Source organism: Rattus rattus, chromosome 1 (assembly GCF_011064425.1).
Source record: "Rattus rattus isolate New Zealand chromosome 1, Rrattus_CSIRO_v1, whole genome shotgun sequence".
NCBI lineage: Eukaryota > Metazoa > Chordata > Mammalia > Rodentia > Muridae > Rattus > Rattus rattus.
Genome location: NC_046154.1, coordinates 164,062,400 through 164,086,507, shown reverse-complemented (window position 1 = coordinate 164,086,507; position 24,108 = coordinate 164,062,400). Strand labels below are relative to the sequence as shown.

Sequence of the window (24,108 nt, the reverse complement as noted above, 5' to 3'; positions counted from 1 at the left end):
CTTTGACTCTCGTTCAACTCATCTCTTTTCGGCTCTCGAGGATAAAATCTCAAAGTGACTCTAGGTTGCCTTCATTTTCATTGAAATATAGAGAAAGAAAATGAAAGAAGGGAGGGGCAAGGCTGAGGAGAAGAAAAGAAGGAGAGAGAAGAAAGAAGGATGACCATTGTAAGTCTCTCTGGCTCCCCGACTTCAGTCATATGTGACTTTCCTCATTACACGATGCAGACCTCTGTAAAACCTTATCATTCTCAAATAGGACTTACGCTTCGGGAGCTGCAGGAAGTTGTCGTTAAGACCTCTTACAGGGACATGAATAAAGGTGAGAGAAGCAGGCTGTGCAATGGTAGAGGTTGCAAGAGACAACGATACATACTGCTAGTGCTGACCTTCCCAACTCGCCCTACCCCAGGCCTGGAACTGAACCATCCCGACGAGCCAACAATATTATTCCAAAAATCAAAAAAAGAAAACCTGCCAGACATTCCTGACATGTTACTTTTATCGAATCATTATCTAGTTGCAACCTTAGAAATAAAATCATGGACAGGCAGGAAATGTGGTGATTTCATTAATCCATCTAGCGCTAATTTTAGGCCTGTTCATTCCAGGAGCAATAAACCTCACCACAGATCATCATTTGATTCGTGCTTCTCCTTAAAAGCCCTTTCTCTGCAGTTCGGTTGCCCAGAAGTTGTGCAGAGCGTTAAGAGTCTATCTCCACAGCCTTGGGTTAGTCATCTCCTGGTCTTCCAGGCGGTAGCTGGCCTGACTTCCTTGTTGACTCTCATTCCAATCAACAGACCATGATGGGGAAGAAATCAGCCCAGAGCTGGCAGCCAACATCTGGATGACATGCATAGAGTCCAAATGGCCTTGGACACAAACCCCAGTGCTCTGTGGAGGGCTCGCGCATGCAGAATGCTTAATCGAGAGCAGCAGAAATTAAGGCAGAAACCATTTGGTCATAGCAAGCAAGTTTCCATGCTGGGATGACAAAATAAATTAGGACCAGAAACTCAGGAGGTAGGAAGCTCAAGTTTAAATTCCGACTGTGTACTTACCAGCTAAATAACTTGAATTCATGACGTTCCTTCTCCCAGCATCCCTTTCTTCACCATTTCCTAAGAAGTCAATGTTGTTTTCCATTCTTTTTTTTTCTTTTTTCTTTTTTTTCAGAGCTGGGAACCAAACCCAGGGCCTTGTGCTTGCTAGCTAGGCAAGCGCTCTACCACTGAGCTAAATCCCCAACCCGTTGTTTTCCATTCTTAATCCTCGATAATATTCACAGGGATGTGATGGTCCTTCTTACTGCCGTCTTCTTGGTTATTGTAAAATTATAAAAGGTGCTATCTTTTATCCCCACTAGATCTGGCAACACAGTGCCCCAAGATATCTGGTAGCTATCTTGCCAGAAACACACATCCCAACTCCATGACGACCCAGTGTCTCTGTCGCCACACACTCTCCCAAAGTCAAATCGCCACAAGAAAGAATACACAACCCAAAAACCTTTGATCCCATTGATAAGATATAATTGCCCACCTAAACATACAAAGCCCTGTACACATCCATCCCTTGAGAACATTCATAACAACCTGTAAAGGTACAGCATGGAATCTTAACATCAGCCTCCATGTCCTCTCAGCAACTTCTCCTGCAATCTCCTCCAGTTTCCTGTCCTTTCCATTCCAGTCTCCTCCTCTTCCCTCAAACTTTTCTCCCACCCATCCTTCCTTCTTGCCCAATCACAGGCCTCATTCTATCTTGTACCTGCCTCACCTGTATGATGTAATCCCACACTTCTTAATCTCAATTACCAACTTGGTCAAATCCAGACTTTAATAATCCATTTCTTCTAGGGGAAGCACTGTTTGCCCATGCAGGGGACCTGTGTTCCAACCCCTCTTTTATTATATATTTTAATTAGTTCACAAAGGGCTTCCATAAGGGTTTTTCATACATTCCTAGTTTTGGTTACCTTCCTGCCCTCCTCCTACCCCTTATTCATGAACCTTTAATCTCCAGCATCACCCCTCCATCTTCAAGTCAGGTGACTACATCTTCAACTAGATTAAAAGCAATGCCAATACCCAAGTAGACACCATCTATAGAAGCCTGTTCTAAATACAAAAATCCAAATCAAACATAAATAAAAAATAAGAAAGTTATGGCAACACTAATAATAAGTGTTAATGGCTATTTTATTACTTTACTTCATTCTAAGTAGTATTATTAAGGGAAAGAAGGATAATTTATGGTATTGAAGTTCTTATGTCAACAGGACACCATGACCATGGTCAATAATGCCCTTAACAAATGAGCTTAAGCATACATATGGAAGACTTTGATTAAACAAATGTAGACATGGGCAAGTCTACAGGAACAGGTGCTCCAAAAGGTCTTCTTTGTGTTTACAGACTTGGCCAAATTTTGAAAATGTATAGTAGACCCAAACAGTGCTATCAACTATCCTGACTTCATTAATATTAATTAGAACAACTGATCCAAAACCACATGAATATTTTCTACTCTACATGAACCATCCACCAAGGTAAATCAGACAGTAAGCATTAAACTAGTTCCACAAAGCTAGAAGGGTTGAAAGTAAAAATATGTGTGTTCTCTGACTATAGTCAAATTGAGTTAAAAATCACAAACAGAAAGTTGTCTGGTGGAAAAACACTAAATATGTTTAAATTAGACTGTATAATTATAAATAACCCAATAAGTGAGTTTAGATAGTTGGAAATAAAAGTATAGCATATCAAAACTTTTTAATTAGGGTGTTAGCAGTTACCAAAGTACACAGCTTTCATTGTTGATGTGTAAAGAGAATAAATGATCAAAAGTCATGGTCTAAGTGTCTAAAATTCTGAGGCAAAAAGGAGCAAATTAAACCTAAAGTAAGTAGGGAAAATAACCAAAATCAGATTATCAACACCACCCCCAAAAACACAAAACAGAATTTAAGGACAGATATATCTGAAACTTTATTCTTTGAGAAAAAAAATTAAACAAAAAAAAAGATGGACTATTAGGAAGACAGTCAGGGAGAGGGGAGAATAAGAAGACAGAAAAAGTAAGACTAAAAGAAAAATCATCGCTAGGGATTCTCTAAAACTTAAACCAACAAACCAGTGAGCTATTAGGGAACAAATGGCACACACACACAAAAAAACTGATTAACCTGGATGTTATGAACTACTTCCTTGAAAAAGATAGGTTTCCCAAAGTAACTCAAGAAGCCAAAAATCTACGTAACTTTGTGTTGGGTGAAGAAATTAAACTCCTAATTTGAAACTCGTTTATATAAAGGAAACTCCAAGTTCAAGTGGCTTCGCTGGTATGTTAGTTAGTTATCTCACTGATAAAAACCAAACCAAACCAAAGCCTGGCCAAAGCAGCTTAAGAAAGGGGGAGCTTCTTCTGGCTGACAAGGGCATACAACCAATCAAGGAAAGGACCTCAGGGGCTGGTGTTGGAAGTGTCCCATCACGTTGCAGCCACAGTTGGGGAAGAAAGGGTACCGCTTGCTTTTCTCATTACTCAGAGCAGTTACAGGTGGGTCTTCTGACTTCATTAAGCCTAACCTAGAAAAATATGTCAAAGTCATTCTCAGACACTAGTGCAATCTACATAATCTCTTACCCGAAAGCCTGGAGGCTTGCCTCCATTGTGGTCCTCTTAGCAATCAACACCGACTATCATGGCTGATGAGCTACGTCAGATATTTAATGAAGGCATGACAGCTGTCCTACACAAAACTTTCAGAAAGGAGGAGACTATGTCCCAACGTATTTTATGACCAACATTTCCTGATTAATAAAACCAGATGAAGACATACAAAGAAAGAATGAGAAAAATGGAAAGACAGAGAGGAGTTGAGAGGGGGAAGTGGAAAGGAAAAGGGAGGTGAAAACTAGAAGGAAATTTTCTGTCAGATTTTTCAGCCTATTAAAATTCATAAATACAGAGGAAGGACAATATAAAACAGATATGGTGTAAATTATACCAGGAAGGCAAGGTTGGTTTAACATTTAAGAATCAAATGAAGCTGTCATCATTTGAAGAGAGTCAAGGAGGAAAAAAAACACAATTAGCTTAATAAATTCAAGAAAAATACTTGCCAAATTTATAACCCAATTATAATAATAAAGACAGAACGCTGCCCAGCAGTCTAGGGGGTGAAGGAAGCACGCTCAGTCTAGCTGAAGACATAGAGAGCTAGCGGGTTTAATAACGAAAGTCTAGATGCTATCCCTTTAGTTCAGAAACAGTCAGAGACTTTTTGTCTCAATCCCAACATTATACCAGAGGCTTTAGAACAGATTTGACTGCTCTGTTTGCTGCTGCATCTTCTGCACCCGTAGCAGGGCATGAGACGACCATTGATTATATTAACAAAAAGGGACAAGACGTGCTTCCTTTCGAAAGAGTTTCTGATGCTAGAGTCAACAGGAAACAATGTTAGGAAACATATCAAATACATCTAGATGGTGAAAACCCCCAAGACACAGTGTGGCTATTTCTCTGTGAGTCTGTATCACTCGGAAAGGTAACTTTGTGTCTGGAGCTTGCTCAGAGTGAAGCCCAGGGCTCCAGCATGACTGGACAAGTACTCTGTAAAGATACTGTACCCCTGACCCACGCACCTGCCTGGCGTTTGTGAAAACCAACACAATAGCAGAGGACACGCAGATGCAGTGGCCCATTCTTTTAGATTTCCAGAACCGCCTGTTTGGGGTTCTATTAAAATTGGCTCTGATGGGAAGATTTTCACCACAGAAATTGGTAAAAGCCATTGTTCTCTTCAAAGGTTTCTTCTTGACTCGTGTTAGGTGGACGTAATTTAAATATCCCTGTTTCAGCGAAGCCCCTCTCTTTACCCAGGAGGAAATGAAGTCCATAAAGGCTAAAACAGGATTGAGGTCACAAACAGTAAACTGGCCAATACTTGACTCTTCTGCCCGGGCATCCATGTTGGGTCGCATGCCATGACTTCTTTGAGTTTGAAAGGATAATTCTCAAAGGAGTCACTGGGTCAGACAATGGGTCCAGCGCCACCAGAGAAGGGCAGGTTGTTCCTTCGAGGTTCACGCTAAGGAAGTCACATGGAGATGACATCCAAGCAAGGCAAAAGTTCAGGGCCAAGGAAAGGCAGAGATGGTTTGGCAGGAGGGGAGTGGGAAAGGGGTACGGTGTGGAGGTTCTAGGCATTGACTGTGAGCATTGTGGTTGGCAAGGACTATGAAGCAGGATCCTGGGAAATCAGCCCAAGTGGAAAGTTACAGGCCAGGAAGACCTCAGGTAGAACCCCAATGATGTATAACTCCTGGATCCTTAGAGGATGATTCGGCTTTTTGATATGTTCACTCTGGAATCTAAATCTCTGTGTAGAACCAACTCAGCCTCGTGGGCAACACGAGTCACCAGTCCAAACACCCAAAGTGCTTGAGTGTGTGCTTATTGATCGTTTCTCTAAAGAAGCAGTTCGTTCCCCACCTCCTTACTTCATCATCACATGTTGTCTGAGAAGCCAGCTCAGGCTGGGCCCAATTCCAGGGGCCCTCTGTACTTCACAGAGATGGAACCCACAACCAGAACCCCTTTGGAGCAAACCAGCTGGCTAGCTCCGAGGTCTGCATCTGGCTTCCAGCTTTGCGCGCATGCTTTGTCTGGGCTCCAGAGACGGACGGCCGACGCTTCTGGAATGCTCTAGGCATTGCTGAGTCAGATGTTTTTCAGCTTCAGTGATTCACAAATTCCGACGTGCAGAACATTCCTGGAGCAGCTATTTTTCCGAAGCCCCCTTTCTTTTGCTGCCTCGAAAGTGCAGTGTCCTCTGGGCCCGGTTTCATCTGAGAGTAAGACCTGACTTGAGAGAATGCTTGTGCTGACTCCAGCTCTACCCCAGGGCTCTGAAGACGTTCTGCCCTGATGTCCACACGACGGAAGTCACTTTTGCAGCACTTGATGCCAGGCTGGTCTGTGAAAGCACACTCAGGCATCTTGAGCTTCTACATGACTCCAGGCAGCTTGTTGTAAGTTCTGGGGTCTCTAGGACCTCTGGTGGGCCAGCCACACAGGAAGCAGTACACGAAAGCCTGTCTACCTGCCAGTGCTGACAGTTGTGAATGGCACTTGGCCACCAAAGGCCTCCTGTCCCCACCCTGGAGTTCTGAGCAACTCGGCAAAGAGAATGGTGGATCCCTCTATCCTGCTCTATGCTAGAAGAGTTAGGGCATTTGTATCATCCTACGTTTCCCATCTCTTGAGACTGGATGTTCTAGAACTTGACATCAATGAAGAACTGGGCAGGGTTGTTCTCTTCTTCGTATTTGAACAGGACACTGACCTTGGCCTGTGTCTTCCTTCCTGATGACATCTAGCTGGGTTCCTGCAGGGATCTAACTGTGTGTGTGTGAGTACGGTGCTAAGGAGTCTGAGTTCCAGATGAATTGTTGTAAGTGACCAATGGAGCAAAGGGTGTAAGCTCAGAAGCCAGGCAGCCAGGCCCATGTTGGAACTGAGCTTCATAGTTTCACAGTTGGGTGAGTTAGGCAAGCTATTGTCATTTTCCCCCCAGTCTCTTCCTCTATGATAAGAAAGATAAGGGAACATGGGAAGCATTAAAAGATGACAGACGGCGGTTGGGGATTTAGCTCAGTGGTAGAGCGCTTGCCTAGCAAACACAAGGCCCTGGGTTCGGTCCCCAGCTTTGAAAAAAAAAAAAACAGACATGAAGGATGAGAACATAGGCTACTTCATAATTTCTTGGTTAACACTGTAATTCTCCTCCTTGCTGGGAGCTCCTCATAGGGAGAAGAAATGAGTTGTAATGGAAATGCTGCCGTGAATTCACCTGACCCAATTTACGCTCTGCTTTTAAACGACTAGCTACTCAAAGACTATCCATGATGGCATGCTGGGGTCAGGTGACTGAGTTCTAACCGATGGGAGGGGTGGGCTTAAAACCTGTATACCCTATCAGGCCCGGTATTTGCAGATGCTCACCTCTGCACTCTCCCTCATCTGTATAGTCAGGAATAAAGAGCTCCAGGATGTCAAAGCCATAGGGTGGATGCAAGAGTCTTAGCTTGGAGATGGAATAGAAGAACAACTGCCCAATCTGTGCTGGCCAGACAGGCAGATCCAAGTATCTTGAGCCACTGACCTGTCAGGGGCTACTTGTTACTTAGGCGTAACATAGTTTATTCCAGACTAATTCAGGAACAAAACCAGGCAGAGAGCAGACCAAGGAGCTAGTTGGTCAATATACAGTGAATAGTCTGAAAGAGAGGCTGATGTACATTTCGATGTGAGTTGCTCCTCTTCCAGGCTTGTGTTGAATTGCTAGTCCCCAGTTGGTGGCACTATCTGGGTAGCTGGGCTTAGCAAGAAGAACTAGATCAACGGGAGACATACCTTTGAAGATTATCCCCAGTCCCTGGTCCCTTCCTCTCTGCTTCCTGTCTGCCAGGGGAGGGGGAGAGGTCAGCATCCTTTCCTCTATGACTGACTGGAACTCTACGCTAAAATACACAATTCTCTTCTTAAAATTGTCCTGCCAGGATTGGGCCATCGCTGTGGAAGGCTAGTGTACCCGGGCAGTGTACTTTTTCACCAAGAGGAAAGTAATTGTGGGAACCATCAAACAAAACTGACCACTAACTTCTTGCACCTGTTTCTTTTGGACCCAGATAGCTATGCTGGCATGGGGCAGGCCTAGGGACAGGAAAACCTGAGCGTGTAGACCATAGCGTTCAGACGTAGACTCCCAGCCAGTCCACTTCCACACCCAGAGTGTCGCACGATCCTGTGAATTAAAAACATCTCCATACGTTTCAGTAAGTGGCGGTCAATTTCTGTAGCAGAACAATATTCTCATTCTAAGCAGCACTTCACAGCATGTGTTGTGTCTGGGCACCTCCTGCAGAAGGATGCAGTCATTTGTAATGAAGGAAACACAAAATCATAAATGATCACAGCCAGCCCTTGTTAGGATATGGACACACATGTTTAAACAAACACTACAGTCCCTAGCCCATGGTTGTCCTATGCCAATGGGCCAGAAACTAATGCTTTGTTGTTTTTTGAAGACCCCAGGCCCTTTGCACATCTACTATCCTCTGTTTGGAATAAATATGAATGCTCATACTTCCAATGGCTAGCTCTTTTAGTTCTGTCTTCTTCTGCAAGTGTCTATGTTACCCAAAAGAGTTGATGTTTCACCGGGGTCACCCTGCATTTCCTCACTAGGTGGGTTGTTTATGTCACTTCTGCTCCAGCCTCTAAGTCGTGTGCATCCCACCCCTTCTCTGTGGGTACAGATTCACATATTTCCAAAAGGTCCCACTCCTGAGTAAGTTCCAACTTAGCTCCTCCCTCTGCAGTGTCCGCCGTTTGTTAATGGAGTCAGGGCCTGCAGCAAGAAGCAAGAATCATCGGGGCAAACGCTCCCTGAGAATGTCCTATTTTAAAACTCCCTGGAGGGCTGGGGTGTATGCAGAACAGCAATCATTAACCAAGAGCTTATGAAGCGGTAGTCTGCATTCCCATCATTCATGCTTGTCATGCCCTGGTACTGCTAGAATATCTCCAGTGTGACTTGAAAATATGTTACATGAAGAAGAGATGGATAAAGGCTGACGGATACTGCTCCACCAAGAAGGGTCTGTTGTTTCCCATGGAGTTTCACACTCAATATAACTTCATAAGAGCTACCTCACCCTTCCTCTACAGCTGTCAGAGCTGTGCAAGAAAGCTCTCAGTAAAGCCAATGGAGACCAGGGAGATGGTTCTGTGGGTAAAATGCTTATCCTGCAAGCAGCGGACCTAAATTCAAGATCCAGAATCCATGTTGGAAAAAAGGCCAGGTGTTGATGACATGTTTACTATCCCAGCACTGGGGAGGGGCAGGCAGAAGGATCCCTGGGGCTCACTGGTCAGCAGCTGAGTCTAACCAGATTCCTTCGGACCAGCAAGAGACCTTTGTCTCAAAAAACTAAGGAGGGTGATGTTTCAAACATGACATCCAAGATTATCCTCTGGTTTTCACATACGGAAGGAAGGAAGGAAGGAAGGAAGGAAGTCAGGTAGGCAGAAAGAAAGGAAGAAAGAAATTAAGAAATTAAGAAATTAAGAAAGAAAGAGAAAGAAAGAAAGAAAGAAAGAAAGAAAGAAAGAAAGAAAGAAAGAAAGAAAGAAAGAAAGAAAGAAAGAGAGAAAGAAAGGAAAAGTCAGGTAGGCAGGCAGGCAGGCAGACAGAATGAATGAATGAATGAATGAATGAATGAATGAATGAATGAATGAACGAACTTAGAAAACTTGAGGCCCAAGGAGCAGTAGGTAGCACTTTGACTCAGGAGCAATTATCAAGTCCTGACTGGAGTTGGAATTTCTCCATGATAGCCTGACCTGAGAGGTGTGGTGGTTTGGATGAGAATGAGCCCTATAGGCACATACGTTTGAATCCTTGCTCTCTAGTTTGTGGAACTGTTTGGGAAGGATTAGGATGTATGGCCTTGTTGTGGGAGGTGTGTCAGTGTCTTGAGCTTTATTTACAAGTTTCAGGTCAGGTGTGAGCTCTCAGCTACTGCTCCATTACCATGCCTAAAGTGTGCCACACCTCCTACCAGGATGATCAGGGACCCTCCCTCTGAAACTATAAGCCAGCCCTCAACTGAATGCTTCTTCTATAAGCTATCTTGCTCATGGGGCCTCCTCAGAGCAACAGAAAGAGAACGGAAGACAAGAGGCAACAGTATATTCTAAGTCTGCTAGGCTAGAAGCATCCATTTATCCACCTCTATGATACCCAACACCCACTCAGCTTAGCCAGTGAAGTCCCACCCAGTACAACACAGGATGCTAATACAGTTAAATGCAGCTAATCTTGAACTTCAGGTGATATATTTTAAAAGATACAAACATGGCCCAAACACTGAAGATTATCCTGGTGTTTATCTGGAGCTCAAATTCAATTGGGCATCCTGTTTGTTTTTATCATGCGCTTGTATACACAAGTGTGTGCGCATGAATACAAACGTGTTAACCGCTCTGTTTGCCAAGCGCGATGGTTCTACCTGAGGTTCTTCCTGGTCAGGAAGCCTCTCTTATATGCCCAACACTGCTCTTGGGCTCTCTAAATGTTCTATACTCAGGTAGGATTTAACCGCCATTTAATTTTATGGCCAGGATCCAGGAACTCCTCAGTTTGCCTGATTATTCATCTCTCTTTCCAAGAGTAGTCAGATGGGGCACAGGGGTGGTGGCTGCTCGTGGAAGACACCATGACAAGACAGGACTCACCAGATGCCATAAGCTGGGCAGTGGCCTTCCCATTAAAAAACAGTAGCCATTGACCTTGGCCCTGAGCCACCACATTAGCTGTGTGACACTGAGGTACAGGAAGACTGAAGCACAGAGAAGAGGTAGCACAGTGGTTAGCCCTTGGTGACATCTCCACCCCAGTTGGAAGAAACCTGGCTGTCAATCTCCTATAGAAAACGATGGCTAATATGTGGATTTGGAGCCTGTGGCCCTGGGAAGGTGGGCTGCACAATTAGGGAAGAGATAAACAAGTGACAGCCACGCCCAAATCCTCCAGAGCATCAGAAAAGCTGCAACAGCAACTGCTGTGCAAAGTCACTTTCCTCGATTGAATCTCATGCCAACTGTGACGTGCAGAACCCTGAGGCTCGCCCGCCAGTGAGAGACGCTGCTCCAACAGCGACTGAGGTAGCTCTTGAGAAACAGCAGCCAAGGCTGTCCTCTGGCCTTCACACACACACACACACACACACACACACACACACACACACACACACTCACTCATACACACACATACACATACACACTATACACACTTACACACACTCACACACACATACATATACTCACTCTACACACACTCACTCATACACACACTTACACACACTCTCTCACACACTTACACACACTCACACACACACACTCACTCATACACACACACACTCACTCATACACACACACTCACACAAACACACACACTCACTCACACACACACACTCACACATACACACACACACACTCACTCATACACATACACACTCATACATACACACTCATACACACACTCATACACACACTCACACACACACACTCATAAACACACACACACTCATACACACACACACTCACTCACACACACACACACTCATACACACACACACTCATACACATACACTCACACACACTCACTCATACACACACACTCATACACATACACACTCATACACACACACTCACACACACAGACACTCACACACTCACTCATACACACAATCACACATATACTTACATACACACACTCACACATACACACTCACACAGACACACACTCACATACACACACAGACACACAGACACACACTCATACACACATTCAAATACATTCACACTTACATACTTGCTCACTCACACAGTCCCTCACTCACACACTTGCACACACACACTTGCTCACACTTATTTACACACTCACACACTCCAATGCACGGAAACACAGGAAAACAAGCCCACTTATCCCAGGTCCCACTCATAGGCCTCAGTTCCAATGCAGTGAAAGCCAATGTCCCCTGGGTGCTTAGACCAGTATGGGCATGGCCCCTGGCACCTGTCCCTTATGTGTTACTCATTTGACTAAGGAAAAACAACCAAGGAAACAAGGCCCCAGTTAAGTTCATCGCAATTTATTTAATTTAAAATAAAAACAGAAACAAAAATGACAAAAAAGATCATTTTCCAATGAGAAATGAACACTTTGGGTAATTAGCCAGCTTTTCGCTTCCTCTCCTGTAGGCTGTTCTCAGACCAATCAATTTACTGGAGCCCATAAGGCACGCTGCACCAATAAAATTACACCAATATATTATTATAATACCTTTGAAATGCCTTTCAGACCAATAAATAAAAAAGACAAATTCAAATTAAAAAGTCAACTTTTTATTACCAAAAAAAATATAGAAATTAAATAAAAGTCACAACATGGATTTAAAAAAAAATGTGCAGTCAAGTTTCTCTCGCTCTCCTGCCCCCTTTTCTTTTTCTTTTTTTTTTTTTTCCTTTTTCCTCTTTTTTTTTTTTCCTCTTCTTCTTCCTAGGAATGATACCATGCCAGTAAACCCCTACAGAACATTTCCAGTTTGGCAACAAGCAGTCAGTCCACCATTCACATTTGTACTCAAGACAGCAGGCCTGGGCATGAGGCGCCTGAATTTCACCCTGCAGCGTGCTCGTCTGATAAAGAGCGCCCGGTAACAGAGACTAAAATTCAGAGGGAACTGAGAACTGTCATGTTGCCTAGGGTCTTGAAGCACTTTCTTAAAAACTGATTGTGCCTTGAAATTTACCTGTAAAACAAAGTACGGTTCCACCCCCTTTGGCAGACGTGTAAACGAAGACAATGAAAGGGCCCCAGAAGCAAAGGAAGGCCCAGGAGAACTCACGGAGACTCTCCCACTCTGCCCATGGGGTCATCCGTGTCTCTCCCTGGTGACTCCATGGAAGCTGAGTCAAGCATCCCTTCTTTGGCTGAGGATTAGCTGACAGGGGCAACAGGGCTTCACTGGGAAACTGCTTCTGTAGGGCTTTATTCTCCATTCTAACTCTTTCCCTGCAGGGACAGTCAGCATCTCGGCTAGATGCAGGGGTCAGAACCGAGCGGGGCCTTAAGAAACCACTCGGCCACGTCTCCAGCCTCTACATGTGGGAGGCAGCTCTCACAGCCACTGCAAGCACCTGAGACCTCCAGATCAAGGCAGACCTGGACTCGACTCAGTGTCAGCCCTGGAACGGAGGACACACCGGAGCCTCTCTTCTGGCTGTGAAACATTTGGTTCTCCTTTCCCAATCCCTTGTCTTTGAGAGTTCCACCAAAAGAGAACACACGGGTGACCCTGGCGATCGAGAAGGAGAGAAAGCAGAAGGGGGTGGTTTTCCTAACGAAGTCATCTGAACGGTGGGGAAATACTAAACAGCACTATCAGCTGGCCAAGGGGGAAAATCCGATTAGCCAGTAATGGCTGGTATACCTGAGACCAGCTGCCTGCTCAGGGGCCAGCAGTGTAGCAGCAGGGGCTGTTCACAAGAGGAGGCAGGAAGGCGGAGGATTCGGAGGCTGCCGTCTACAGCCAACGCTACCAAGGCCAATTCTCCACCTGTAGATTTTTCTCCCTTTCAGCCCCTGCCAGAGTTCAGGTGGGAGGTGAAACCAAAGGAAAGGAATCGAAGGGCATCCCACCACATCCTGCTCAGCTCAGCCCAAAGGAAAGCGCAGGCCCAAACCCAGAGATGCGGAACAGCTTCCTCCCTCGGAGAGAGCAACATCTCCCTGACAACTGTCCTCAGTGCTGTGACATATTTCGGTTTTCCCAAGATGCATCCTCCCCCACCCCTTTTCTGAGAAGGAGGATTCCGACTTGACTGAGCCAGTGGATTCCGAGGTCAGCCCAGAAAGACCATTTCACCCACCCCGCCCCACCCCCAGCGTCCCCAGGGTCCCCTCCGTGGGGATGACGTCACCTGTAACCTTAGTATTCGGAGATTAGATAACTAGCCGGAACATTTTTAAGCATCCTGCCGCCCCCACACACCTCCTTTCTGACTCCTCCAGAGCCATCTGGATGGTTCCCGAGGAAGCGTCCCCAAGCCTCCCCACAACGCTCTGCTCTTTCAACATCTTATTCCATGGATGGATGGAAGGATGGACGGAACTTGTTTTCTCTCCCAAAACGAGGACAATCAAAACCACGAGACAGAACTAGCCTGAGGAGACTCGACCTTCTGTCAAACCGGACTTTTCCTCAGCCACGTACTTCACCTACACACCAGCTCCCCAGAGGCAACTTGTCTACGGTTAAGGCTCCACACTTGTGGGTGAATGGGGCCTACAGCTGAGCCAGGGATGTCTTGGAGACTGAATAGCATCACGTCCAACTAAAGCATTTGTGCAGGTGAGAAGCCAAGAGGCAGGGTTCCAGTTAATACTGAGACATCTAAGAAAGTGACGTCGCCCCTTGCCGGCCTGCCTCGCGGTCCATTCAACTGTGCAAAGACCCCAGCAGCTCTTTTGCCCTGTCCTGCACCAAGCCCTGGCCTCTCACACTGCCAAGTATCTTCTTGCTCACCTTCAGAAGGTCCCACCAAAGAAGAAGGCAAGAGAGAGGAGGAAGAAGAGGCAGATCCCGGGAAAACAGAAAGTTAACAGCCACCAGACTATTCCCCTATCAGAGTTCAATGCATTCACTTTCTACTCAAGGCCCAGGAGCAAATTAACACGTCATGCTGTGCCAGGAAAGAGTTAACCTTTTTTCTTTTAAACAGGGTGCTTTCACCTAACTCCCAGGGCCTAGCAATGGCAGGTCATGCTGTTGCCCCCATTCCTGATTCCCTGGCAGTTACTGGTACTCGATCACTGCTCCCTGGTGTGCCTAGTCCACTAAATTCAGACCACAGTGCAGACATTACCAGTTGATCCCCAATTCACACTCAGGTTGCTGGCATCTTGCTAGCCCCTACATAGCCAGACCAGGCTCGCTAACCCATTCACCCAAGGCAGATGGTCTCAGTCTTTCTTGCCCTCCTCCAGAAACATCTAGATGACTTCTAGGAAACCCGCCCCCTTACCCATAATGCCCCTTCCCGTTTCAGGCTGGCCAACACCACCTTCCCTGTGAGATGCCATATGGGAATGCCAGTTAGGACCCACGTTCTGACTGGCGGCTGGCAGAACCAGTAAAGAACAGTTTCCGTCCCTTTTAGGTGCTGACTCAAGGCTGCGAAAGCTGGCCTGGGGGGCCAGACGTTACTAGTCTTTTCCCAGTTGGTTGCCATGACCAGCAAAGAGGTAACCAGCCTGCAGGCTGAGTTCTGTTCCCCTCGTCCCTTGGGCTCTCCCACCCACCCAGCCCGGCCTGGCCCAGCCCCGGAGGGCTAGTTGAGCTTGCTGCAGATCTCCAGAGCCTTCTTATACACCTGAGTGACGTCGTCCATATCAGCAAGAAGGGAGAAGCTACTGTCCGCCAGCCGGTTCCGGTACCGCTTCAGGTACTGGGGCCGGGGCCGGTTGTGGGGAGTCTCAAAGTCCTGAAGCTGGAGGAAGTTTTCCGCCGAGACGCAGCTGCGGATGCGCTGGCGGGCCGGCCGATTCTCCTGGAGATCTAACAAGTCGAAAGAGTCGCTGGACAGGACGCTGTCGTCGCTGATGATACTGGACGGGCGACTGTAGCTCCGAGAGATGCCATCGGAGGGGACACCGGGCGGCGACAAGGATTCCAGTGTGGGCATTTCGGGGCCGGTGAGGGCAGGGTCTGTGGCGCCATCCGAGTACCTGCTGCTGTGTTTCAAGATGCCCTTCCTCCGGCAGGACAGGCTGTGGGACGTTCCCCTGGCTGGGTCTGGGGGAGGGGAGGGGAGGCCACCGCTGATGATCACATTGTTACTGTCCAGCAGCTCTGAGGACTCGCTGCGCTCCGGGGACGAGTAGTAACCAGATTCTCTCTGCTGGGTCTTTTTCAAGATGCCTTTCTTGGGCATGGTGGCAGACTGTTTGAGGCCGAGCTTCCCTGAGCTTCCCTGAGCCTCGGGGGAGCCGGGGAGGGGGATGGCAGTCCGGCACAAGTCTTGCTCCATTTTGAAAGGGGAAGGTAAGGTGGGGCCCACGATGCCTTCGATGAAGCCAGTGCTGTGGGAGCGATGTTCACTGTTGCTCCTCTTTTTCAGGATGCCCTTGGGCCTCTTGGAACTCAGCTTGGATGGGCTTTCAGGCACGGAGTCCTGGCCAGACTGGGGAAAGTCGTTCTCTTTCTTGGACTTCTTCAGTGACCGTTGCCGCTCCAACACCACCTCCGAGGCCCCGGGCTTGGCCTTCATCTTGGCGTCAGCCTCAGCCTGCAGCCCGGTGGAGCGGTGATGCCAATCAATGATCCGAGCCAAGAGCGGAGACTCGGAGTCGGGGAGGGCATCGCAGTCACAGACGCTGCTCTTGTAGCCCCAGTTCACCCACCAGTGGTTGGCGATGTCCTCGATGGTGGCCCGGCGGTCAGGATTCACCATCAGCATCCACCGGATGAGTCCCCGAGCATCTAAGGGGTGAAAGACAAAGAGAATCAGGCTCTGTGTGGGAGCTTTTGGTGGGGTGACTTTCCACAAACGCCTAGAGCCGTGCTCACTCCAGGCAAAAAGAAAGAAAGGCAAAGGATCCATTTGTAGTGTTCCAGCTTTGTGCTCAAGCAGAAAGCCAAAGTCTTTAGACTGTACAGCAAACACCTAACCAAGGCTCAGAGCCACGAGATACAGAGCTTTCCTGCTTTTCATGGTACACACAGGTACACACGTAACACACAGGTAACACACGTGTGTTAGCTGGTGCATATGGACATCTGTGTGTATGTGGACACCACAGAAAAACTTCAGGAATCCTTCCTCAAGGCCCCCTCAACCCTTTCCTTTTAAGACAGGGTCTTGCACTGTCTGTCAGCCGGTTCCTGTACCGCTTCAGTTATTAGGACATGTGCGGTGCGTTCTTAGGACCAAACTCATGTTTTCACGACTACAGGGCAAGCATCTCTCCTCTGTGCTACCTCCCCAGCCACGACCTGGTTTTCCACAAATATAGAGATGTCCTGGAACTACTGACCTCCCTGTCATCCCAGATGTGCATCAAGTACAGAAGGCCAGGTAGTAGAGGAAGAATTCAGGCTAAATCTCACTATTGCTTTGGTCAATAGCATTCTTACCAAAACAAAAAACAGGTGTTCATCGGTAGCCTTGTAGGGACGCATAAACACACGGTGTCAGTCCCTTGGAAAAGGTGCCGGAGGCAGAGTACTAGAGGCAGAGGTGCTCATCTGTGTCAGTGTGGCTCTTACCTGACACACCTGGGCAGGGAAAACTGCCATAGCCATGGCTGGCCCCACTCTCAAGGCCTTAGCCACGCCCAGCAAGAGCCACGCCCAGTGAGCTCACCTCCTGTTGTTGTCTGATGTAATCGTTATTGGTATCCACCAAACTGAGAGCTGATCTTTATCTGCCTTCCAGGTGGCCACAACCTCTCTTTCTCTCTCTCTCTCTCTCTCTCTCTCTCTCTCTCTCTCTCTCTCTCTCTCTCTCTCTCTCTCGTGTGTGTGTGTGTGTGTGTGTGTGTGTGAGAGAGAGAGAGAGAGAGAGAGAGACAAGAGACAGAGAGAGAGAGAGAGAGAGAGAGAGAGAGAGAGAGAGAGAGAGAGAGAGAGAGAGAGAGAAGAGAGGGGAGGGGGGGAGATCTGGGAAAAGCTCCAAGAATGCTGAGGAAGCCACCATAGGAGCCATCTTCACAGCTGAGAAAGTGACTCAGTACCAAGCTGTTCCCTGTACCTTACCTATCCTGGGAGGATGCCTTCTCCCCTCAGCCACTTAGAAAGGCTGATAAGAGCTGGTGGAGCCTAGCAATGGGGACAGAATGATCACTCCTGCGGAGGGACATGACAATTGGTCACTCGGTAAGGATTTCCTGGACTCGTACAATGTGCCAGGAATTTTACTGCACCGGTTAGTGAGTAAAAGGTCACCACCAATCTATTGTCTGTCTGTCTGTCTATCATCTATCTGTTATTTATCTATCTATCTATCATCTATTTTTTATCTATCATCTATCATCTGTCTACCACCTACCGACCTATCCACCCCTGTTAGTCTACATTGTCAAGTTTCCCTAAACTTGTTCGTAAGCCCCAAGTCAATCCCACAGCTCTTTTGCAAGCATCCTGTGTGCACGGAGCACTGAAGAGGGCACGTCTGGCTCTCTGGCTGGGCTGTCAGACTGGAAATAAGCAGCCCTTTCTCCATCTGTCTGCTTGTGTTCTTCCTGCTAGACACCTGCCATTTAAACTGGCCCCACACACCAGTCAGAAGTTCTCTATACTGCCCTCGAGTGTAAGAAGACCATGGTGGACCTTCAGGAGAAAATGTGTGGCAGATAAACTTCATTCTGACATGAGTCATCGGCCACTGTGTTTGAGGTTTGAGGGACGTTGAAGAAAAAAAGCCTTTCCAGAGCTGTAGTTCATAGCGGAGAGCTGGCTGGCCACATTTTATGCAGCATACAAAAGCAAGAGAGGCTTTTGTCTGTCCCGGAGATCATCTCACCTAAAACGATAGCTTTCCAAGAGCTGAAGAGAGACGTGAGGAGGAGTAGGTGACGCCTTGTAAATCTAATGTGAGCTGGGGCAGACAAACCAAGCATTCTCGCATTGGACACGCACCTGAGGGTTGTGTGGGCTCCCGGTACTCTCCACTGCTGATCTGTCGGATGAGGTTTTTGTGATCAAAGCCATCGAAGGGCATCGTTCCATAAATGAGAGTGTAAAGCAAGACGCCCAGGGCCCAGCTGTCCACCTGGAGCAGAGAGACAGGACACTTAGGAGAGAGGATACAGACCCCAGATGCTTTCCAAACCACTGACTTCGCCGTGTGTAAGCATCTACCCATAGCGCTCCCAGGTATCTGAACCTGGAAGGCAGATCCTCCAACAGCCTCACAATGAACAACGCAAGTCTACCCTATTTAAGAACACTCTGACGTGCTTACTGCCCCAGGGCCTCAGAATGATCCCATGAGGCAGGTAGAGTTTGAATTATTTCCAGCTCAATTTGAAAAGTGAGAATAGCAGAGAGAGGTTGGGAGGGGAGAACATCACTAAATCTCTTCCCCCAGAAAAGCCCTTTCCAGGAAATGCAGGTAGAGCTGAGGTGCAAGAACCATATCCTCCCTTCACCTCCTCAGAAGGCTCAGGGGTTTCAAAGTCAAATCCTACCAGTGCTGGGCCGATAAGAAATACAGAGACAAAACCTGAAAGATCTTGGGGTGTGGATGAGGAAAGCTGGGGACAGAGACAAACGGCAGAGTGCACTCCCCTATCTCAGACAGGCAATTTCTTCATCCCCATAGTACCAGCGCTTCTACAGAGAAGTCAGTGATATGACTTGCCTGTGGAGTCTCCCAGCTATCAGACATTTGTTCAGTGTTTTTTTGTTGTTGTTGTTTGCTTTGGTTTTTTATGGAAATGGACGAGGCCAAATGAAGTGTGTTTGCTGAGTAGACCTGAATGCCAGGGTGCGTGCGACCCCAGACACTAACCACCGAAGACCAGACGGGCATTCAACGATAAACTTACAGGGCGGATTCTAACGTTTTTCCAGGTCGATCCCTAAGCTCATCCCTTAGATCTTAGCTTTCGAAGGTCTTCTCTTTACGGTAATTGTTAGTGACTCCAGGTCCCCTTCCCTTTGTCCCAGCTCTGCCACCAAACACTCTCAGATGGATAAATATTTGGAAGGAAACACTTCTACCCACCAAGCAGCTGCTATTCAAAGGGGAAGGGGCAGATGAACTCCTGGAAGGAGAAGTTCTTCTTTTAAGAGAGCAGTTCCTAACTCATAGTTTTACAGTTAGTTTTGGGTGTTTGTTTGTTTGTTTGTTTGTTTTGTCAATTTGACACAAGGTCACCCAGAAAGAGGGAACTTCAGGTGAGAAAAAGTCTCCATTAGATTGGCCTGTAGATGACTCTATGGGCATTTTCCTGGTTAAAGTGACAGTGCCAAGCCTTGGAAGGTGGCCTGGGTTCTATATGGACTCAGGCTAAGTGAGCCTAAGTCTTCCATAGCAGTATTCCTCCACAGTCTCTGCCTCAGCTCCTGCTGCCCGGTTCCTGCCTTGAGGTCCTGCCCTGATTCCCCTCTCTGTAGACGTGAGCTGTAAGATAAAGTAAACCCTCTCCTGCTCCAGGCTGCTTTCAGCCAATGGTGTTCATTATAAATACAGTATATTTACATATATTACCATATAAAATGAACTAGGACAGATGTATAGCACTGGCTGTGGAAGGTCTCTAAGGCGTAACAGAACACATTTGTCATAAAAGAGAAGATGCCGTAAAAATTTATTCTCTTAAATATAAACACCATCACAAATATGGGCAAAAGAGATATACACTGATAAGAGTTTTGCTTATTCTGCTTATTTTGATAAAATGGGGGGAATTTAAGTGCCTAAAGCCAGGGAAATTATTTAAAAAAGTATAATAGTATATGCATAAAAACAAGATGATGTGTGGTCATTACAAATCCTATGTTAACAACAAAATAATTGACTGACAGAAGACCTCTGTGTGTGTATGTGTGTGCATGTTTGTGTATATGTTTGTGTGTGCATGTGTGTGTGTACGAGTGTGTGTATGTGCATGCATGTGTGCATGTTTGTGTATATGTGTGTGTGCATATTGTGTGCGTGTGTGTGCATGTATGTACATGTGTGTACATGTTTGTGTATATGCATGTGTGTGCATGTATGTATGTGTGTGTGCATGTGTGTCCATGTGTGTATATGTGTATATGTGTGCTCATGTGTGCATGTATGTGTGTATGTGTGTGTATGTGTGACATAGACAGGGCACATAGCTTGCCCTTTACTGAGTTGATCTCAGTTATTGTCAGATGATCTCAATCATTTCTAAAGTGTTACCTTTGAAAATTCTAAACCAAAAAAAGAAGAAAGAAAGGAAGGAAGGAAGGAAGGGAAGGAGGGAGAGAGGGAAGGGGAGGAGGGAGGAGGGAGGGAGAGGGAGGGGGAGGAGGGAGAGAGAGAGGGATTCCTAAGCAGCTGCCCTGTCATAGAAACAGACAACTTTATCTCCTGTTCTCCAAGGCTTACTAAGTCTTCGCACATCTTCTCCCTGGTCTCTATATTAATGTTCCTATAAATCAAATGAGGGCAAGTTTTCTTTGGCTTCTGGGGGTTTTAAGAACTTCCCAAGATCTAGTTCTTGCCCCCCTCCTCCTCCTTGTCCCTGAAGCTCTCTGATTCCCTACACCAGCAGTCTGCTCACCTCTGGTCCCCGGTAAGGCCTGCCATTGACAATCTCGGGTGATGCATAGAGAGGGCTCCCACAAAATGTTTGCAAGAACTTGTCCTTCTGGTACAGGTTGGAAAGCCCAAAGTCAGCGATCTGTAAAGAGAAGAGACCCATGGAGATCTGTTAGAGAGAAGTTGCTAGTGTCTGCAGACAGATTTGAACTGCCCGGGGCGAATGAGAACACTTGGGCCGCCACTGTCTGTCTAGTCCAATTTCTGCATCAAACGAATGTCTCCCACGACCGTCAAGAGCATCCAATACCGGTATAGCTAAATTATAAAACATCAAAGTCCTTAATGACCCACTTCCTCCCCAAACTAAACCACCAACTGGGGACCAAGTGTTCAAAAACAGGAGCCTTAGAGGGACATTCCTCATGTAAACCAAAACATCCCAATAACAATGGCTTCCACGAAAACCACCGCTTGATGCTTCCTACAAGCACTAAAGTGCAGAGGAGACCTTATTTACGGATTGTGTTCCAAGGCTGCAAAGAGATGCTTGAAACTTCCAAGAGCACTGTCTTCTCTATCTGCTATGGTTTTTCTTTTTTTTTTCTAAACATGTCTAGGGTAATTTACAAATCAAAACAGTAAGAGATTAGCAATAATAACAACAAAATGAAACAATTATAACAACTTACTTCATTGCGATTAAATTGGCAGGCAGTATCCTTGTCCCTGCCCTTTGTGTCAGAAGTAAGTAAAATAAGGTCACCTGAACTCAGGTAGTATGGTAGACAGTTTGATAAATGGGCACTAGTAACAGTTGGGTGGGTAGCATATACAACTCGGATACGCTGGACAAATAGATGATTCCCTTCCCATCAAGACGGACAGTGCAAGACTATGTCACACCACTCAGAATGACACACAATCTAAATTGTATGAATTGCTTCTAGAATGTTTCGTGAGATATTTTGGTTCGTGGTGAGTAATGGGCCATGGAAGTTGAAATCTCGGGTTAGAGGAAGTGGAATTTTTGAATCCATTTGGTTTACTATATTGAAGACTAAGCCCACTGGGCATATTGGGCAAGCGCTCTACCACAGAGCCACTTTCTCTAGCCCTTGCCTTCCCTTTCCTGTAGCACCAGGGACTAAACATGGGTCCTCAGCCCCTGCAATATTATTGTTAATTGGAGACAGGATTTCAGTAAGTTAGGAAAGCCTTGATCTAACTCTGTAGGCCAGGCAGAATCTGGCGACTCTCCTGCTTCAGCCTCTCGACCCGCTGGGACTACAGGTGTGTCACCAGTCCTGACTACAGGCAACTAGTGAGAAACTATTCATGTCACTACACTCACAGTGGCATGCGTGTCACATCGCGGGGAACCGTGACTTATGCCACCACCACTGCCATTGCCACCTTTTCTTCATATTATGTGCAAGATCAGACGCACAGAGCACCGAATATTGACCCATTACATTTTAACCTAAACTCTCCCGCTCACCATCTGTGTGACACCAAGATCACGGAGACAGCCATGATAGCCTCACAGAAAACAGAAACCCACGAGCTCTGCGTGTCCTGTCTCGCACACGTATCATAATAAGAAGAAAACCATCAATTGCAATAAGGTGGACCATGCAAACCACAGCCCCCAGCACGCACATCGTGTAATGTTTGACCTAACCTCACTTTCCATATTGCACTCACTGTCTTAAGTTTTGTAAAGGGCCTTATGTCACACCCTTTAGAGCAATGCTGCTGTACCTGCCCATACATAGCATATGCACACACATAGAAACGTAGACATACATGCATCTACGTCTGCCTTCTCTACCAGACTCTGAGTCCCCTGTGTCCGGTTCCACATTTTTGTGCCACCCTCTCCTTAGCAGCTGCCCCTGGCCAAGAAATAACTTGTCACTGAACCAGGCATTTGAGTTTGAAAAGTACACGAAATGAATAGTTATATAAAATGATAATCCAAATCACCGTGTATCAGAAACTCCCAATTATCCAGTACTATTGAATTCTGTAATCCAATGTTATCAAAAAGAAAACTGCATTCATAAAAAATATAAATATATTTTGTGCCCAATGTCATAAGGACACCTAATTAAACTTAGATTTAAATCTTTTTAATGCTCAAAACGGTCAACTTTATGTTATGTCAACTTTACCACAATGTTTGAAGAACCCCGCTTAACAAACAAGAGAACAGATTCGGGAGTTGAAGGGACGTGAGCATTGGGCAGCCGTGCGCATGCGTGACTCTCGCACTTTGAGCACTGCCCTGGGAGGGTCTGTGGAGAGCATCAGTCCCAGCCAGCCTTGTAAGGTGAAGCCCCTGTGTGCTACACTATCCCCGGCCCGATTTCCACTCCAGTGTTAACTATCCACATGCCTGGGGACCCTCTGGGGCTGAATGCCACAGAAGCTGTTTTGAATGAAGCCCCTCGAATAAGCCTATTTTTGTTTAAAAAGAAAAAAGTCATCCTTGGATGAATGGAATGTCATTCAAAGCAGCTGGGCACAGCCACCCTCAGAAAAGGCATTCCTGGGGCTCAGATTGCACTTAGGCTCTGAATCCCACTTGCTTATCAAGGCCCCAGACTGCCTTGCAGGAAGTTGGTGGGAAGCTTTTCAAAGCTCGCCCTGTCCATCAAAAGAGTGGACCAGCTTCAGCTCTCCCTCTGGCTAAGGCTGCAGCTCTGCTCAGTCACAGCACCAGAGAATGCACTCAACAGTGCCCGTACCTTCTGGGGTGTTGGAGCTTTCAAACGCATGTGTGCAAGCACACCCATGGCACGTGCACACAGTGGACAGCCCCAGGAGTGTGCACCCGGGGTTGGGTGTCTCTGCCTGCTACGCCGGCAGTCTAGAGAAGTGTGTTTATGTCTCAGCCCACTCCTGTCCTCCCAGACTGATGCTTATCAGCCTCCCTGTAAAACTGTCATTGCTGCGGACACAAGATTAATAGAAATCCAGATTAGCCCGTGTTCTTGGCACTTGGACGGAAAAGCAATATTCATCAACACACACGCGGCGTTCTCAGACTCTGAGTCGCTTAGCTCTAGCATTTTCAGTGCCACATGGAGCTTCTGTCAAGTGTTTCTAGGTTAGGAGACACCACGGGGTCTGAATCCACTATTGCTAAGTGGGGAGATACGATAGGGTAGGAATCCACTCAGAAGCCTCGGTTCTCTCATCTGTAAAATGGGGATGAACATC

General features: G+C 46.6%; 1 protein-coding gene across 1 annotated transcript in view; it reads right to left on the bottom strand.

Annotated features, from left to right (window-relative positions):
• Positions 1–13,443: 13,443 nt before the first annotated feature.
• Nuak1 (NUAK family kinase 1) overlaps positions 13,444–24,108 on the bottom strand; it is a 69,893-nt gene continuing 59,228 nt past the window's right edge. Inside the window, exons 5-7 of the mRNA XM_032910486.1 lie at positions 20,903–21,022; positions 18,282–18,414; positions 13,444–16,124 (exon numbers count right to left, since the gene is read on the bottom strand). Coding sequence (XP_032766377.1) covers positions 14,974–16,124; positions 18,282–18,414; positions 20,903–21,022 — 1,404 coding nt within the window. The 3' untranslated portion in view covers positions 13,444–14,973. The remainder of the gene's footprint in view (positions 16,125–18,281; positions 18,415–20,902; positions 21,023–24,108) is intronic.